The sequence below is a fragment of the Thunnus albacares genome, chromosome 20, assembly GCF_914725855.1.
Source record: "Thunnus albacares chromosome 20, fThuAlb1.1, whole genome shotgun sequence".
NCBI lineage: Eukaryota > Metazoa > Chordata > Actinopteri > Scombriformes > Scombridae > Thunnus > Thunnus albacares.
This window is the reverse complement of record NC_058125.1, coordinates 217,198-237,047: the sequence shown is the minus strand read 5'-3', so window position 1 is coordinate 237,047 and position 19,850 is coordinate 217,198. Positions and strand designations below refer to the sequence as shown.

The following is a 19,850-nucleotide window of genomic DNA, read 5'->3' as shown; positions in this document are numbered from 1 at the left end:
TATTTGCATATTGAGAGATTCTGGATTTTTCGTTGAGGGAGGAGTAGATGTCATTTGGAGGATTTTTGAGGAGGTACTCGTTTTTTGTTTGTTTGGTTTTTTTGCTTTTTGGAAAACCATATCATTATTATTATTATTAGTCAAAGAGTTTTTTTTTTGTTTTCAAGCATGTGTGGAGGGAATCTTTGAGTCATTTTTCTCCATAGACAACATCTTTGCAAAACACATGCAGCATGTGTCTATATTGTGTTTGACACCACTCAGAAAAATAGTGTAAGTGCAGCAGATGTGTGCTACATTTCTTCAGCCAAGGGACTTATGCTCCCTCTCTAGTGTTTGTTAAATGTTAGTTGTAACACACAACACAGCAGGTACCAGTGCCGCAGCATTAAGTAGACAGGACAGTTAAAGACAATGTAGGACATAATTAATCAGCTGAGTATACAAGGCTGCACTGAGATGACAATCCAAGTTCAAGTATCCCACAGACAAATACATTAGCTAGCAACTAGGTGAAGTCTCAGAAAGTGGCACACAGCACTCAAGGAGCAAACTACAAAATGGGACTTGCTACAGTATGCAGTTCAGCTGCCAGGGTGCATGTATTCGAATTTGAGCTTTTCTCTTGTTACACAAAGTGTAAGTAAATACTTTCAATAAGTAAAGCAAACAGTGCAACAAACAAGTACGTCATTTGAAAGTGAAAGTGTGAAAGTGTTCTCTTGAGCTTGAGAGCTATCATTTGACATATTCTTAATACAAGGTCCATTTATTAGCTTTTTCCAGAGTATCTTTTAAGAGTATCTCACTGTCCTTGCTAGTGAATGGAGTTTGCAAAGTTGTCATGATAACAGGTGGCTATCCACTCCCAGCATCACAGGGGGACTCACAGACTCTTACAGGGCTGCACTGTCATAACATTTATTTAAAAAACTAAGAATCTTTATTTAAGGAACACATTTCAGCACAGGGCCATCATCAGCATGATTTACAGAATGTGTAAAAACATATATACTCTACAAGAAGGCTGAATCCTTATCAGTTATCCAATGAGATCTAGACACATTGGTGGCCAGCTTCCAAAGCATGAGCACAGAAACTTCTAAATAAAAGTACACAACAAAATGAAGAAATAGCAAAAAAACATCATACAGTCACAATACCATCACAAAAAATGAAATAATTCAAATGATATATGTGTTCTATATCTCCTCTTTTGAAGGGTTCTCTGTGTTCAGTCATCCTGTCTTTAACGGAGCACTCCATTTCACCAACATATGTTTTAATGCATGGACAGCTGATCATGTATTTTTTGTTTTACAGGTGATGAAGTTGTTCATGTTTCTAGTCTCACTTGTGACTGGAAGGATGATATTTTCTGGTTTCTGTTCAATTTAAAATTGACACAATTTCCACACTTAAAATTTTCAGTCTGTCAGTATGTGGAACCATTTAGACAATCTTGTCCTTTACGGTCCTTCCTCTCTTGGGTTGTCATTGGTTTTCTGTTGAAAGTCTATCTGTGGGTCATTTTGTAAAATGTGCCAGTGCTTAATTTTTTTTTTCATAAATATTTTATGGGTATAAGTAGTGCAGTGCATGAGGGGAGATCTGCTTCTCGTCTTGTTTTGGTGCTTTCTTTAAATATACATGGAAACTTTTTGTGTGTATTGCAATCTGTAGACTTTGTGTACAGATCAATCTGCTGCTGTTTTTTTTTAACTACTTTGTTGTAATTTTACTGTGTCTATGCTTACATTTACACTTACATCTGAGGCCTGCAAAGTTTAATAGACATACTGATAGAACTTCTCTAATAGGGATATGTCTCCTTGCCAAAGTAAGAAGACATCATCGATCATTTATGTTCTGAGATGTGGGTGGAAGCTCTAGAAACAGTCAGTAAGTAGACCTTGAGTTAAAGGGGGGGGGGGGTTGGTCAAAGTTTTTGACATCATTAGGGAAATTGAAAGTAATATAAAGTCCTAATGGAGAAGACAGGATCTGTCTGGGGAAAAAACTGTCAATTTCTTTGTTCTAAAATGCACCCTTTTGGTGATGGACTAATTAGTATAGGATAGCCTCACATACTGTGTGTGTCTGAGTAGATAGACAAGTTATCTTACCAGAAAAAAAATTTTGCTAGTAAAGTGGGGCATTTTCATGCCCAAATAATTCTGTCTGCAGCATTTCGACTGAAGTCAATCTTCATATAAATCCAGGATAACAGTAATGTATAGAATCTGATTTAAACAAGTTCTTGTATCCATTATATCAAACTATGATTTTAATTTAGAGGGCAATATCAGCCATCTTTTCTTACACTACTTCTCCTCTCACTTTCTGCATGGCTCCTCACTCCATGTCTTTGCCACAGATCATCATCAGTACTTTTTATGTGTGGCCTCTTGATGCACAGTTTGTCTTTTCTCATCTCTAGTCTTATTCTTCATAGTGATGTCTCAGTGGTCTCCTCTCCACCCTCCTTCCCCACCATTATCATCTCCTCCCCAGTGTTCAAAGCACTGGCTTTTCCGTTCTCTTTTTCCCTTGGCTCATTTTCACCTTCATCATCTTCCTCACCCTCCACGCCGTGGTTCAGTCCCTCCTTCTCTGCAGCAGTCACAACCATCTCCATCTTAGCCTCTGGATCATCCTGTTTCCTTCTGATACAAAAGTTACCCAGGGCGATGACAATGGCTGACAGTGTGACCTCACAGCCTGCTAACAGGAAGACGTACATGTACTGTTTGGTGGCATCCAAGAGACGACCTGGTGGAGAGTACAGTAATATTAGTATGATCATTACTGGTTCTCACCATGTGAGCTGCAGTTCACAGTCCATGGCTTTTTTGTGTCTTTGTCATAGGCTACACATTAAAAGTGGTTTGAATGGCTATATAACAAGGGGCCCTATTTTAACGATCTAAAGCACACGGTCTGAAGCGCATGGTGCAAGTGCATTTAGGGTGTATCCAAATCCAAATGGTCGATGCGCCAGGCGTATGGTTCAAAGGGGTTGTCCATAGTCTCCTAATTACTTATGGGTGTGTTTTCGGTGTAACATGCAATAAACCAATCTGAGTGTCATCTCCCATTCACTTTAAGAGCCATGTGTGCCTGCGGATTGCTATCATGATGGCGCATTTGCCAGAAGGGATGGTTCTCTGCAGAGGAAACGGATCTGCTCATGCACAAAGTGAAAGCGCACGATCCATAACAAACACACTGGCCCCTGCTACTCCTGAACCCTCCTGTGGTCAGCCCCAGACCACCAGTTTAAGATTCTGCTCATTAATTTGTTGCAAATGTATTTTCGTTTGGTTTTTGAAAAGGTTTTTTTTTTTTTAATTACAACTATGGTCTTTAAAATCTTTTTGTTCAGTCATGGAGTAACATGTCAAATCAGCAGGGTTTTAATTGCTGAAAGTATGGAAACCTGATCACTGTAATCTCAAAAATGTTAAAGAATATTTGTTAAATAGTGTTCAAAAATTAAATGTTCATCTTATTCATGTAAAGAATCATTAACATAGTTATCAGGACTTGATCAGCTCTCCAAGGTGCTGATCCTGTTACTGGCAGCAGCTAGAAGCTGTGCAGATTGATTTCCTTCGTTAGTTTAATCATTGTTTTCACCTCATTTATTTCCTCATGTGTTCCTCATGTCATCATGTATTGATGCAGCAGGAAACTCAATCTGTGTCTGATCTGTTGTTGTCCGTCTGTATAAATACCTCCTAAGACCAACACGCCTATGGGCGCTCTGATGGGCACAAGTGCATTTGCTATTTAAACAACGTGGACGCTGGACCGGAAAATGACATCTGTGTCGATCTTAAACTAACAAAGACACTTGCGCCTGCGCTTGGTGCCGTTTTGCGCCGGGCGTAAGATAGGGCCCAAGAAGTTCTTCATTTATAAAGGATGGATACAAAATGGCATGCCTACTTTATGCATACAGGAGCACTTGAATGACACCAACAAAAATTGTCATTTTGATCAAATGTTTTGTCCCTCCAAAGGACAACCACTTGACAGAGCAGGTTATCATGATTTTGCAAAATAAAGTGTTTGACTTTAAAATACAGTGCTGGCTCATTTTAGTTGGTTAGATTTAGTATTAACTGGTTTGCTAATTACACTGTCTTCCATCTGCCAGGCTAAATTGTCAGTGGATGTTTTATGGACTAAAATCTTGAGATTTGGGCAGGTTTTGTAAGGCCAGTTTAGAGCTGCCAACAAACAAAACTATGTTCCTTGAAAGAGTTACCATAAAGATTTCTCATTCCAGGTATAGACACTCATTATGGAACATTATTAACTGTCATTAGTCATTCCTTTTCGTGAAAATGTGTTTTGTGGACAAGAATTAGTAGGGATATTATTTTTTAGTTTTTATTTGAAAATATCTGGTGTTTATTTTTTTAATCAGTTGAAACTACTTAAATAGTCAATAATTCAAACATCTGTGTGAAAAGTATCCTAAAAATTTGATTTATGTATAAACACTGATGTTTACTGTTTTATCTTTTTTTTTTCTTTTACTTTGAGAGACACTGGCTCACGGCAACTTATTCACATTTTCTCGCTTGCTGCAAGGGACTCAGACAGTAACCATGAACCACAACATCCCTAGTTCAAATCCAATGCTCTGACCTGCTCCAGGAGGGCCCACTAGAACAGCAATAGCTTCCATCAGCAGCACCAGGCCAATGGCACTGGAGAACTTCTCTGTCCCTACGATAGCCATGAGGACCTCGAACTGTAGCGCTCCCACCATGCCATATGACATGCCAAAAAAGGCACAGAAGACCACCAGACCTGCATAGTTGTTTGCCTGCAAGGAGAGAGACAAGGTATTCTGAACATGAAATTGGTTTATAGAGGACATACAGGTGAACAAAGAGGCCTTGTTGATCAGGAGACACTAGAGCTACAGACATACAGTAATCTAACCTAATACAATCGGTCTCATCTACAGTATTCACAGTTAATGTTAATTAACTGACCTACATCTATGTAACAACAATCATTTACTTTTTACCAGTTATATATATTAGAGGACAAAATCTTTTCATTTATTAAATTCCTTATTTTTTCTCTGAGAAGGAGTCAGTCAGGTCAAGTTCTTGATCTGTGTGATGGCAATGAACATGGTTTCTACAGTAGTGAATTTGTGAAGTAAATCCAAAAGCAAATCCTTTATACAGGAGTTGTTTTTTGGGGTGTACAGACATGTTCATTGTCCTTGCAATATAGAATCCATGCCTGCATTGTTACCTGTGATCCTATTAGGTCGGTGCACCCATTGAAGATCATAGCGAAGCTAAACAGGTAGATACTTCTTGGCCGTACACACTTCATGCCTGCTAACAGTCCTGACAGGGGCCGAGCAAACATATCAACAAATCCCAATATGGTGAGCAGCAATGCTGAGTAAGTGTCCTCATAGTGGAGCTCTTTAGCATAGTTGACCACAAACACAGGGGGCACAAACAAGCCCAGCACCATAATAGATGCTGCAATGGTATAGATTACAAAACCTCTGTCCTTGAATACGCTGAAGTCTAAAAGTTTCCTCTTTGGCCGGGGCTTCTCTTCCTCTGTGAGAGCACTCTCCTCCAGCTCCTGAGACTTCTTAGGGGGCAACAGGGGCCTCATGAGGGCACCACAAGCACAGCAATTGAGCAGCATGCCTCCGAGTATGAGGAAACCCCCTCTCCAGCCATACTGGTACTGGAGAATCTGTCCCAGTGGAGAGAGGCAGCACAGTGCCACAGGGCTGCCGGCCGCCGCCAAGCCATTAGCAAGTGGACGTTTCTCACAGAAGTAGCGATTGAGCATTATCAGAGACGGCTGGAAGTTCAACGCCAGACCCAGACCTGATGAGAGACAGACAATGTTACAGAAATAATTCACTTTGCAAAGATTTGTGAATTACATAAATTACTTCCTCATCACTGTAAAATGCTTCTGTGTGTTCTAAATATATTTTTTAGTTTAGTTTGTTTTGTGAATTTCAGAGATGTAATCTTTAGCAGCAGGTTGTACGCTTTCCTCTTTTCTCATCAGTGTTTTGTTATGTGTTAAAAAGCTATAGAAAACAAGACTTACACATAATTTTGACTGTTTTTATTCAGATTCTACCACTGCTGTTGTGCAGTACTTAAGACTTCTGTTAACAGGTTTAACAACATGAATGGGTGAATCATAATTCTGGTTTTCTTTCAACAGTTTTCTGAGCTGCAGGGAGTTTTTCACTTTACTGTGGTGAGTGGAATAATAGCTGTATTATCTAGAATACAAACATATGTGGAAAAAAGAAGGGCTGGATAAGTTTTGATACTTGTTGCCCGTATGATACCTGAGTTTTTGGTACTGATACCAATACCTTATTTGATAAATATGAACTATATATTGCAAAAAGATATGCACAGCAAATTTAATGGCAACTTCGGAGAGTACTTGTCAACATATGTTGCTGTGGACCAAAGTCTTTGATGTATTGATGGAGCAACTGACAAAATAATTGCAGAAAAAAAGACACAAAAATTTTAGTACAGTATTACTGTATTTAGTGCTAGTTCCAGTGATTTAGTGAGTGTTTATTTGGTCTACCATTATTTGTTTCCTTGAAAACAACTACTCTTTCTGGGGTCTATACAATTTGTAACATTTGATAACAGGGTCTAGTAAATAAGTAAATAAAAGTAAATAACTCTGGAGGTGAATTTGAATCTGTAGATGCATAAATAAAATGCACTTATTTACCATACCATCACAATTATGATATGCACCTAAAATGTTTTTTATGGTCTCTATATCATGTGGTGATTCATGTCTTTCACTGTAATTAGGTATTTTTTCATTGACCCCTTTTGTTTTGTCTCATCAATATTGAGTATATTAAGTATATATATAATATTGTGTATTCTAAAGAAAAGGAGCTATAAAAAAGAAGCAGCTATTCATTATATGACTTAGCTAAAGGGATATGGATCACATGTACATTTCTACATCCTTGTTACATGTTTGTGTATTTCCTATGTATGCATATATGTTATGACTCTACCTGTAATAACTCCAGCACAGAGGTAGATGTGTATGATGCTAGTGGCAAAAGAGGCCAGAATCATTCCCAGTGAGGCAAAGAGCCCTCCAACCATCATTACCGGTCGACAGCCAAACCTGTTCACCAACACACTGCACAGAGGACCTAGGAAAAAACAACCAATAAGTACACAGTATACACCTGTTTACTGCCATATTAGCAGACATGCATTATCCTTGTCTACCTGTGCCATACAGCATGGCGAGGAGTATTGATGATATCCAGGCGGTGTCGCTGTAGCCAACATCAAACTCTCTGATCAGCTCTTTGAAGAAGACACTGACAGCCTTGGGAAAAGCGTAGGAGAAACCAGTGATGACAAAGCAGCCAGCCAACACGGCCCAACCCCAGCCACCGTCTGGTGCCTTCACTCCAGTAGGTCCCTCATCCACCACTGCTCCTCCCATGATGCTTTCTGACTGCTGTGTTGAGGTCAGTGGCTATAAATACAAAAGCAAAAAAAAAAAATCGTTACTTTGGTTCATATGGCTTTGTCATGTCATATGTTCATGTTGATTTTTAGAATTATTTTTATATTGTGGTCATGTCCTAGAGTACTCATCCTTACTATAGTTGGTTAATAGTTGTTGGTTGTCAATGATTATTTAAATAGTCTAAATGTGTGTGTGTGTGTGTGTGTGTGTGTGTGGTAAATACATTCATCAGTGCAGTACAGTGCATTAGGTATTGGTCATTCAGTTACTGTAGTATGATGTTTGAACAAGTTACTGTACACATTCACAATCCACTAGACTTGTTTTGAGGATACAGTTTGTAGGAGAAGTTTTATTTTTATTTACAGTACAAGCCCTTCTATTTTAAGACTGTGTGTAGGAGTGTGTGTGTGTTTTGTAGGAAAGTATGTGATATATTCACATTATATATTCACATTGGGGCGGCTGTGGCTCAGGAGGTAGAGCGGGTCGTCCACTAATCGGAAGATCGGCGGTTCGATTCCCGGCTCCTCCAGTCCACATGCCGATGTGTCCTTGGGCAAGATACTTAACCCCAAAATTGCTCCTGATGGCTGTGCCATCAGTGTATGAATGTGTGTGAATGCTTAGCTTCCTCTGATGGGCAGGTTGGGACCTTGCATGGTAGCCCCTGTACCCCTTCAGCGTATGAATGTGTGTGAATGGGTGAATGTGATTCGTAGTGTAAAAAGCGCTTTGAGTGGTTGGAAGACTAGAAAGGCGCTATACAAGTACAGTCCATTTACCATTTACCATTCATTGCAGTGCTGAGGGTTATTTGTTGTCAGCTTGTTGAGACAATTGAAGCTTCCTTTCATCTCTGCTATGTACCCCTGCCTGTACGGTGACATAATCCATATTTGTCTCTCATACATGGCATTCATACATTCTATTTTTACAATTCTTTCACAATCTAGCATTCAAAGTATCAGTTCTTTGTAGCAAAACAGACCTTATTTTTTCTGTGTTTATTTAGGAACTTTTTAAGTAACACATTTTATTTCTTCTGCTGTATTACTGTATATTACTATTACTATTCTTATTGTTAATTTAATGTAATATTTGCTTATCTTTCTAAAAATTAATTGTTATTATTTACTAAATCAGTCTGGAAGCAAGATTGTGGCATCTCTGATAAATTACATCTTGGATGCAATTCTTAGATCTATAACTGGTTTAATAGTTTTAAGAAGTTAAAGGTATACTATGCAGGATTTTCCTAACGTCGTGACATCAGGACTTGTAGCATAGCAACCAGGTTACATGGCTGTCTCTGTCTCTCTCCCCTGCTCCGCTCTGCTCTCTGTCTCTGTGTCATGGCTGTATAAAGAGTTGCAGGTCTGTGTATCTGTTTGACTGAGGGTGGGGCTGAGCTACACATATGCAGAGCAGAGAGGCCACAGCGGACAGGATGAAGCTCTGCATTCACACAAAATCTAGCAATGTGGCACCACCCCGTAGGGTTGTGCAAAATTGTGCAGAGGTGTAGGCATGTTTATTTGTGCTTTAGAACTGCCATGAAACAATCAGAAAATGACAAATTATTTATCTGATTCACGGCTTTGTTCTCACCAGCACCGCTCGCGCCATTCATTCACTCTCTAGCTCACTCGACCACCACTGCTCTCTCTCTCTCTTGCTTGCTCACTTAGCCGGGGAAGAGGGGCCAACTTTGAATGCTGTGTGTTTACAAACACCAACCAACAAATCCTGCATGGTATACCTTTAATCAAATACATATGTCTAGGGTCAAATTGTATGCTGCAGTCAGTCCCATTTGTGATAAATGCAAGAGTAAACTATATCTCTTAACATTTTAGCAAATTGTTGTATTTTATTTTTGTCTTGTTGCTTATTGTTGCTCTGCATTACTGTATGTTATCAAAATATGGTTATAATCATTGTCACTTAGCAGAGGTTTTTTTAGGTTTTGAAAAGATCTGGGCCTAAGCCAAGATCATCAGGGGCTTTATCTTTTTTTCTCTTGTTCTATTCTCTTGTGTCTCTCTTAGGGGAGGTGGGAGGCGGGAGGTTATAGGTTTGTATTGACAAACAACAAAAATGAAGCAAATGAACATATAAAAAATGATCAGGTATGCTTGTGCACCATTCACTGTGTCTTTTTTCCCATTTATAAAATGTTTTTCAGCTGGATAAATAATGTAGGCTAATATTAACACTTTTTGTAGATTTACATGTATTGTCAATGTCAACAGTTAGCCTATTTGTAGTCTTCATATTTTGGGAAGCAAATCAACCTAAATAAGTTTCTCAAGAAGCTACAGTACTGAGATGGAAGAAATGATCTCAAAGATAGAAATATCCAAACCTGGACAAATAAAATTAAAAGTATCTGAATGGAGGACCAAATTGAGGTGAGCGAGAAAAGGTTTTTGGGTGAACTGACTCTTTAAATGGACTGGTAGGAAAGAGGTCCACACACAATAGCAGCACTGAAACTCCTGCCTGGGTGTAATGACAGGTTTATCTCACCAATCAGGCAACAAATTACAATAAAATGTTATATCTTTGCTTTACAATTAGAGAGGTTGTGTCAGCATATGGAAATCCTTCCATGTATGCAGTAATGTTAATGCAGCAGAGATTTTCAGGAATGCATTTAAGCAGCAAAACTGAACTGAAACTGAGTTTTCTCTGAATCTGAGTTTTGGACTTTTAGCTTGAAATAAAAATGCCCTGACAGCTCTGATAGAGCTCAGGATTCATCTTGAGAAGGGCTGCTACAATTTCACTGTATAAACTTAGAATCTGTGCAACCACTGTCAGATGTATAGAAGAAATACAGAACATTATTTACTATTAGATCCTGGCCAGTTTTAATAATGAATGTTACCACTGCTGTGCCACGTGTGTCAATATGCACAGCACTCCCAATTTGGTGACGTACTTATCATTTTAGCTGCTGTGTGATCGCTGTGGATATTTAATACAGTCAAAAGAAAAAAAATTAAAAACATAGCCAGTTGTTTGCAACAAGCATAACATCAGTACTCATGTTTCTGCAAAATCCCGAATTACATTCAGTGACACATGAATGACATTAGATCATGTCTCCTAATAGTGGTTTTGTGTTCTGAAATCCAAATTTTAATTGTTGTTTTGTCTTTCCCACAAACATCAAGTCATATGGACATTTCAGCATATAAACCACCCCACTGGTGGCACAAGTAATACATCCCTTTACATGAGTCCCTTTCTTGAATGGGGATGTGTGAACTCTTTAGTGCGGGTTGTGTTGTTGCAATGAGCACAAGTAACAAAGAGAATTTGGGTTGTCATGGACTTTAGGGCAGCTTCTTAAATCTGAAGAGACTAGAATATCTTCAAGATTTTTTTCCTCTCTTGTATGCAAAAAGAGGCTGGTGTCTGAACAAATTTCCACCTCTTTCATCAGAACTCAATATGTGCCAATATTTTAAAACTATATTTTTACCGGACATGAAGAACTAGAAGTGAACACACTGTACTGTAAATCTCCAGTCGTTTCGTTTCCATTTTGTAATCCTCAGTATTTTTTATAATTATTACACCACCCTTATCTGCTGACTTAATGATAATCATCTCATCACTCATTAAATCACTTGGTCTTTGATTCCAAGTGAGATAGAATAGGTTTATGTTTTTGAGGGGTTTTACAGAGTGCAGAAATATCCTGCTCAACTAGTCTGCAAAAAGTGTCAAGAGCAGCATGTAATCCACTGTGTGGAATGTAAGTAATTTTAACTCTAAAGGCGTCAGATCTGTATAACTAATTATGCTTGTCTATGAAAAAGTGTTTCAATCTTAAGTACCTAAAGAATCAAAATCATTACATAGGAATACCCTTGAACAAATGAAAAGCCTTTTGACAACACCTTAGTTTCAGACTCAGTTAACTCAGGTTTAGACAACTTGAAAAGTCCTGCTGAATCAGTGGACCAGTCTGTGATCTTCTTTTGTGCCCTTTCCTCCCCCTTCGGATCCTTTTGTGAACAGTTGGGTTTGCGCAGTTTGTTGTGGGGAGACCCTTCCTTTTGGTGCATTTTTTGCTGTCTGTGAAGGACCCTCATGGGATGAGTTTGAATCATCAGAGCTGTATACTTGTCTGTTGTATCGACATCTGGGTTGTTGGGATTTATGTCTAGGTGATGGTCATCGAGATCTTGTTCGATGCAGCCATGGATACACTCAATAGTCAATAGTGACTCTCCAGAACTTCCTGAGCTTCATTGTGTGTACATCTTTACAGTAGATTTCTGTTGTTTTTCAATCTTTTTCTTTGTCACAAAGTCTTCAGATTTCCTTAAGATTTTTCTCTCAGTTGAGCAGCTTGTTTTTGTAAGATTTGTAACATTTGTTCAGCATCTCACACTATGTTCGGCAAAATTGTCCATTGTCTCTCCCAATGATGGGTTCTTTCTGAATTCTTAAACCTCTGGGGATGTGTTAAGATTTCCAATACTCTGTTAGTGATAAACCAAACAGAGATAGCCTTGTTTTTTTCTTCTGTAGCCTCTCCAGGCTGGCAATCAAAGAATCTGTTATTTCCATGAATGGTAGAAATCCCATGGAGCCATCTAACAGAATGCTTTCTGAATCTTGCTGCTTGCATGTGTCTTGTCATGCGCAACACAATATTTCTTCCCCTTCCTCCAACGCTCCAAGTAAAGTTCTTTTGGATACATTTAAATACCAGTTTTTGAGGACCAAAAATATCCGGGGCTGAAGCCCTGAATGATCAGCCCTAACAACGCCACTGTTTTAGTCATGTTTTGTTGCCTCGCATTGCTTTGCATGGCTAAATGTAACAAATAGTAGATATTCTATCTGTATTGTTGCTTTTATGTTTTGCTTTTTCCTGTTGCTCTTTATGTACCCTGTCTTAATAATGCTTTTTTTGGCTATTATTGTCTTTTTAGCATCTTGTTGTCACTTCTGTGTGATTCTTAAGCTGTTACAACACTGCTGTTGTGTGTAGCTTTGTATTTTGTAAGGTGTGTTCTGTGTGTTTTTTTTTGCTTTGTACTGTTTGTTGTTGTGCTGTCGTATGTTTTGATTGTGGGGGACTATGGATGCAAATTAGATTCAAGCTAACTTCGGTGCAGTGCATCTTTAATGTTTAAAACTGCACACTGTCCCAATCAATAAATCAAATCAAATCAATGTACAGTATACAGTATATAGAGTAACAAATCGCCTTAATTATATGCTATTTAAACATCACAACCATAAATGTAGATTACATGTTGATGTATGTTTTGTATTTGCGTTATGATATGCACTTTATTAATACTTATTTGTCTTCTTTTGTTTTTCTTTGTCAGCCAGGCCAAGCCAGGTGGAAATGGACAGATGAGAGGACAAGGGTTATATGTCATATATGCTTCTTGGCATTTTTCTGTTTAATTTTCTTGATAAAATTCGATTTGTTTTATTTCAGCCATCTAACGTTCAGTACAACTTCACATATTTTTGTTGCTCAATAACCAGAGAGCAGGCTTCATTTGTCTTTAGCAATTTCTTCTTCACTACAGGATATTTCATAGTGGTATTTCAAAACTTAGGGAAGTTTGATTAACTCTCTGATACTGTGACCAAGGCTTGTTACAGTTTTTACAGTTACACATTAATTGTCTTTAATAATCTCATTCTCTGCCATCTAACAGAATGCTTTCTGAATCTTGCTGCTTGCATGCGTCTTGTCATGCGCAACACAATATTTCTCCTCCTTCCTCCAACACTCCAAGTAAAGTTCTTTTGGATACATTTAAATACCAGTTTTTGAGGACCAAAAATATCCGGGGCTGAAGCCCTGAATGATCAGCCCTAACAACGCCACTGTTTTAGTCATGTTTTGTTGCCTCGCATTGCTTTGCATGGCTAAATGTAACAAATAGTAGATATTCTATCTGTATTGTTGCTTTTATGTTTTGCTTTTTCCTGTTGCTCTTTATGAACCCTGCCTTATAATGCTTTTTTTGCTATTATTGTCTTTTTAGCATCTTGTTGTCAATTCTGTGTGATTCTTAAGCTGTCACAACACTGCTTTCAGAATATCTTGACAAAGCACTGCAGTTGAAAATTAGCTGACTGGCTAACACTGGCACGTTTAGAGAAAAATTGATTAATGTGGAATGTCCTTATGAAGAAAAAATGAAATGAAATTACAGTATTTACAGATTTGGGAGTTGTTTATCCTTTATGATAGATGATATGCCATACTGTAGATACTGCTTTACATATATGTATTTACATACGACATAGGCTATGTAAAGCAAGGTTATCTTTCATATTATATGTTGTACAGGTACTCCTTGGTGGTTAGGTATCATATAAATAACACATTATTTACATACAGTATATGATCAATTTATCTTTCATATATATGATATATGTAATATATATGTATGTAATATATGTAAACAAGACAAAAACTATGTTTTTCTCTAAAACCATGGTACAACCTCCTAACGCTGATATTTTCATCAAAGGTGAAAAAATTGACATAGTTACTGATTTTAAATATCTTGGTGTGACATTGAATCCAAATTTGAACTTTAAGAAACACGTTAAAAAAACGGTTAAAACCATAAAGTACAACTTAGCAAATTTTAGACATATTAGAAGCTGTCTCTCTTTGGACGCAGCCAAGATATTTATGCAAGCTATGATTCTTTCCCATATGTCTTATTGCATCACATGTTGGGGGCAGGCTGGAGAAACAGCCATAAAACCTCTTGAGTCCTTATACAAACAAACTCTAAAAACTCTGGACAAAAAGCCAATGCATTTCCATCACTGTAGGGTACTGGAGAAATACAATTTACTGAGCTTTGAGAATTTTAGATTATTCTCCAATTTGTACCTAGTTTATAAAATTTTAAATGGTTTGGCCCCTCCTCCACTCTGTGACTTTGTGTACACTCGCTCAGTAAGTTCTATTAGATCCTCCAGAATATCCTCTATACATGATTGTACCATACCATTTCCTCGCACTGCATTTGGGCAGTCAGCTTTCTCTGTGAAAGCCACAACTCAGTGGAATACCCTACCTGATGATATGAAGAACTGTTCAATCAATACATTCAAGGCCAAATTAAAAAATCTACTAAAGACCAATCAGCTGTGTGACCACTGAGTCTAAACTTCATCTATGGTCTTCTCATTAGTGCAGGTAGTCTTGCTTTTAATTTGACAAGTTTACATTATTCATTTCTAATTGACATTATGAATGTATGTGATGTGCTGTTGTGTGTAGCTTTGTATTTTGTAAGGCGTGTTCTGTGTGTTTTTTTTGCTTTGTACTGTTTGTTGTTGTGCTGTCGTATGTTTTGATTGTGGGGGACTATGGATGCGAATTAGCTTCAAGCTGTAGATTACATGTTGATGTATGTTTTGTATTTGCATTATGATATGCACTTTATTAATACTTATTTGTCTTCTTTTGTTTTTCTTTGTCAGCCAGGCCAAGCCAGGTGGAAATGGACAGATGAGAGGACAAGGGTTATATGTCATATATGCTTCTTGGCACTTTTTCTGTTTAATTTTCTTGATAAAATTCGATTTGTTTTATTTCAGCCATCTAACGTTCAGTACAACTTCACATATTTTTGTTGCTCAATAACCAGAGAGCAGGCTTCATTTGTCTTTAGCAATTTCTTCTTCACTACAGGATATTTCATAGTGGTATTTCAAAACTTAGGGAAGTTTGATCGACTCTCTGATACTGTGACCAAGGCTTGTTACAGTTTTTACAATTACACATTCATTGTCCTTAATAATCTCATTCTCTGCCATCTGCAGCTCCCAACTGATCCTTGATCAGCTGTTCATTGACTTGAGTTAGCTAAATGTGCCTGCTAAGGCATCATACTAGACTTCAAAAAACCTGTATGTTTTAAGCATGTTATCTGGCACTGACCCAACACTTACTTCTATGGGCAGTTGTTATCTTCAGACCTTTACTGTATATCACAGGCCAGATTCTAACAGATGTCCTGTTATGTGGTATATCATTGAGATTTATATTCTCTCTGTGCTCACATCAGACTTAAGATGGGATGCTGCACACATTCCTTATGATAGGGTTCAAAACACTTATGAGGCCACACCTCCTAGAGGTCTGCTACTGACCAGCATTAAGAATTTTACATACAATATACAAAGCCATAGCAACACAGAACTTATTTCTGTAGAAAAGCAGTACATATCTATCAATAACCAAGTCCTTATATACTCCGTTATCTATAGGTCATGTGGACACTTGCCCTGTCTGCCTCTCTTCACCTTCAGCCTGATGGCGCAGTCAGATGGGATTTTGCCATTTTCCCATTCATGTCTATTTGAAACAGGCTTCTGGTCACAAATTGACCTGCCTGTGAATTAAAATCAGGGGCCTGTGGCACGAAGCAAGTTCAACTTAGACTGGCTCTCTTTGGGTTACCTGGCTTCACTGAGCCTGATGGTGAGAAGTCTCACAAAGCTGGTTATCATCTAGCTCTGTTAACTCTGGGTTTTACAGGCACAAGCACATTCATGTGAAAGAGGCAGAGTTGTGAATTACAAGTGACATCATCAGAACCAAGAATGAGATACTTGAATACTGAATACCATTCCATCATCTGCTTACCAGAGTTCTTATTTTGATACAGCAAATATTGTGTGAAGCATTACCATGGCATTCTATCACAAGCAGAGCAGACGGTCACACTGAGCCAAGACTCTGAACAACAACCCACATTAGCGTCATTTAGCTTCCTGCTAAAGTCTCCTTTATATCTAACTTACATACATGAACACACATCTTGTCCTGCATCTCAGCTTGTTGAATGAGCCACCAAATAAACATTCACTGGGGAACAGTACACTGAGTTACATCAGCATGGCACCTCCCACGACGCCCACCCACATCATCCACACCTTCTGTGACCCCAGTTAGACCCATGCACCATTTTGTCAGGAGCCATCCAAGTATCACCACCCATACTAAATTAAGACCCTTACATTCCGCAAGCTCACACACACACACACACACACACACACACACACACACACACACACACACACACACACACAAACACACACACAGGGATAGTTTCTCATCCCAGATGAAAGACATTTGGATATTATCCTGCATTGTGTATGTGTGTGAGACACCCAGAAAAATAAAACAGAAGAAACCATCCAATAACAGAATATTTAACAAAAAAATCCCCAGAAATCTGAAGCAATGCATAGTCAAATCTGTTATTCTGATTACACTATTACATACTCTAAGGATATACTAATGACCTAAATGTAAATTTCTCAGTAAACGCTCAGTAGCTACTGTTTTGTAGGTTGATTTAGTAGGTAATGGTAAGATAATTATGAAGTAATAAATCATTAGTTAGTAACTTCTTAGTATGATGTATCACTTGGTGGCTGTGGCTCAGGAGGTAGAGCGGGTTGTCCAGAAGGTCGGTGGTTCGATCCTCCAGTCCGCATGTCAAAGAGTCCTTGCATAAGATACTGATCCCTAAATTGCTCCCGATGGCACACCATCGGTGTAGGAGTGTATATGTGAATGGGTTAGCAAAGAAACATTGTGGGGCACTTTTGACCAGGTTTGCACCTTGCATGGCAGCCTCTGCCATCAGTGTATGAATGTGTATGTGAATGGGTGAATGCTGGCATGTATTGTAAAGTGCTTTGAGTGGTAGATAAGACTACAAAGGCGTTATATAAATGCAGTCCATTTACCATTTACTTTACTGGAGAGAGTACAGAGTAAGGAAGCTTTAAGTAATTAGTAATTAATGAGCTGTTACTAGTTTTGTGCTGCTCAGAGTCTGGGTCACAGTTAATCAGCAACAACTTATAAAAAAAATGGTCAGCATGTCGATTCATCTATGTATGAACTAATCATCAAATAATTATTTATTAACTTAAAGTCTGTTCTCTAGTTACTCAATACTATCTATTTGTCCTTGATTAAGAGTCAGGAAGTCAACCACCTTATTACCAGTGGTAGAAAGTAACTAAGTACATTTCCTCAAGTACTGTACTTAAGTACAATTTTGAGGTACTTGTACTTTACTTGAGTATTTCCATTTGATGCTACTTCATACTTCCACTCCACTACATTTCAGAGGGAAATACTGTACTTTCTTTTCCACTACATTTATTTCAGAGCTTTTGTTATTAGTTACTTTTCAGATGAAGATTTGACACAATGGATAATATAACAAGCTTTTAAAATGCAACACATTATTAAAGATGAAACCGGTGGTTTCCAACCCTTTCAGCTTTTGACATCTTAAAAAAAGCAGTGTGTGGTCAGGGTCACATTTAGATGTAGAGTTCTTATCAGCTCCACCAAATGGTGATTTTTTTCTCTAAATTTCTCACATGGCTTAATTTAAATAAATGTTCAACTGATCCAATATTTCACCAAAAATCAAAGATTAGAGAAAAAGTTCAAAAACGGACAGATTGATACACAAACAGATTTGTGTATCAGAACTTTGTTTTTTCTTCTTTCCTCTCCCATTAAGCATCTCACAACCCCTCAGATTTATCTGGTGACCCTTTGGAGGGGCCAGACCCCTAAGTTGGGAACCACTGGACTAAACTAGCTAACTGTATATAAAGTAGGCCCTAGTTCAAACTAGCTCCACCTCCAGCAGCTACAACAGTAACATGCTGCTTACATACTGATGCCTTAGTATTAATAATCTACTGATGTCATATATAATAATATATCAGTCAGAGGAACCAAACCACTACTTTTACTGCAATATTTAAATACATCAAGCTGATAATACTTATGCACTTTTACTTAATTCGGATTTATTGTGCAGGTATTTAACTTGTAATTAAGTATTTTTACATTTCTGTATTGGTACTTTTATTTAAGGAAATGATCTGATACTTCTTCCAACACAGCTTATTAGAGATTCATCAATTATCAGGTCGTTCCTTGCTCCTTAGCAAGCTAACTACTCACAATTTTGTCGTATTGTGAGGTATTACCAATCAATCAATCAATCAGCTGGCTAGCAATTTTATTCAATTATAGCTCCACTGTTCTAGCGGATAAGAGTTTGATTGACTTGATGAGCAGACTTGTACATCTCAGGCTTTAGTAATACGGAGCAATGATTATGTTGAGAATCCTGTCATCATAAAGCCTCAGGGTTGCAGCCGAGCGCAAGTAGGAAGTTCGACTGCGAACTTCGAAGTCGAACTTCCTACCTGCGCACTGCCTTCACACACTGACTTCATCACCCAATCAGGAAACAACCCAAAGTGAAACGCTTCGCTAACCTTGTTGTTTGTGTTTGTTAGTTTGTAGTCTGGTTGTTCTTGTTAGTTAGTTAGATGGATAAAGGATCTTTTAATAGAGTATTGTCCATTTTCATTAAGTAACTCGCTAACATTTCGGCTACTCTAGCTGTCCTCTTTAAGTAGCCTACTCCTACTGATGAAGCTACGCTGTTGCTCGTTGTCTGATGTAATTGAGAGACAGATGTGGCTCGCTGTATGTGCGGACAAACCCCAGTGGCGTACGTGAGAAAAGAGGCGTCTATGTGTCCCCGCAGAACAGACTGACTTGAAAAGATTTAGCTGGACCATTTGGCGACATCAGCATCAAAACGATAATGGAATATCATCTTACACTCTCTAACACAAATATAATTTACACATTAATATTCTATTTTATATTCATCTGCTTTACTCTTGCCTTGTCGCCTCCCATTCAGCCTTCATGGCAACCTGTTAATTCGTGGCTATCGCAAAAGACGAGTTAGTTTATATAAAACACAGACACATATGTAAACAATTAGTTTAAAAGGGAAAAATATTCACACGATACCTGGTGAGATGCTGTTGCGTGTCGCCCTGTAGAAGCGCTTCTACACAAACCGCGTGTGCGCGCTTCCGCCACTGTCTTTTATAATGCGGCGCGCAGACAGGAAACTTGGCGTTTCCCAAAAACTCCGGCTCTTACAGCGTTTTGACCCTGGCTCACCCTTTGTATAAATAAAACACCTTCAAAATGACATTGTTGCCACTGTCTAATTTATCTGCGTTTCGCCGGTTGCATCTAATTTGATTTAGCAACAAAACTGGCAGCTCATAAAGGAAAAACGGAAGCAATAGGCCGTCATGCGACAAACAAATCAGTCAGTTTGATAATGTATTAGGAAGAGGTATGTGACATTGATCCTGGTGGGTGCCAGTTCTTGCTCAATGTTTACACCCCATTATTATCAATTTAA

At 38.3% G+C, this 19,850-nt stretch overlaps 1 protein-coding gene across 1 annotated transcript; it reads right to left on the bottom strand.

Moving 5' to 3' along the window:
- Window positions 1-750: 750 nt before the first annotated feature.
- slc16a3b (solute carrier family 16 member 3b) lies at window positions 751-19,542 on the bottom strand. Its single transcript, XM_044338728.1, has 6 exons — window positions 19,445-19,542; window positions 7,299-7,554; window positions 7,076-7,219; window positions 5,284-5,885; window positions 4,660-4,840; window positions 751-2,772 (listed from the first exon to the last, which is right to left on the bottom strand). The coding sequence occupies exons 2-6, from the start codon at window positions 7,519-7,521 to the stop codon at window positions 2,450-2,452; spliced, it is 1,473 nt and encodes a 490-aa protein (XP_044194663.1). The 5' UTR covers window positions 7,522-7,554; window positions 19,445-19,542; the 3' UTR covers window positions 751-2,449.
- Window positions 19,543-19,850: the final 308 nt, after the last annotated feature.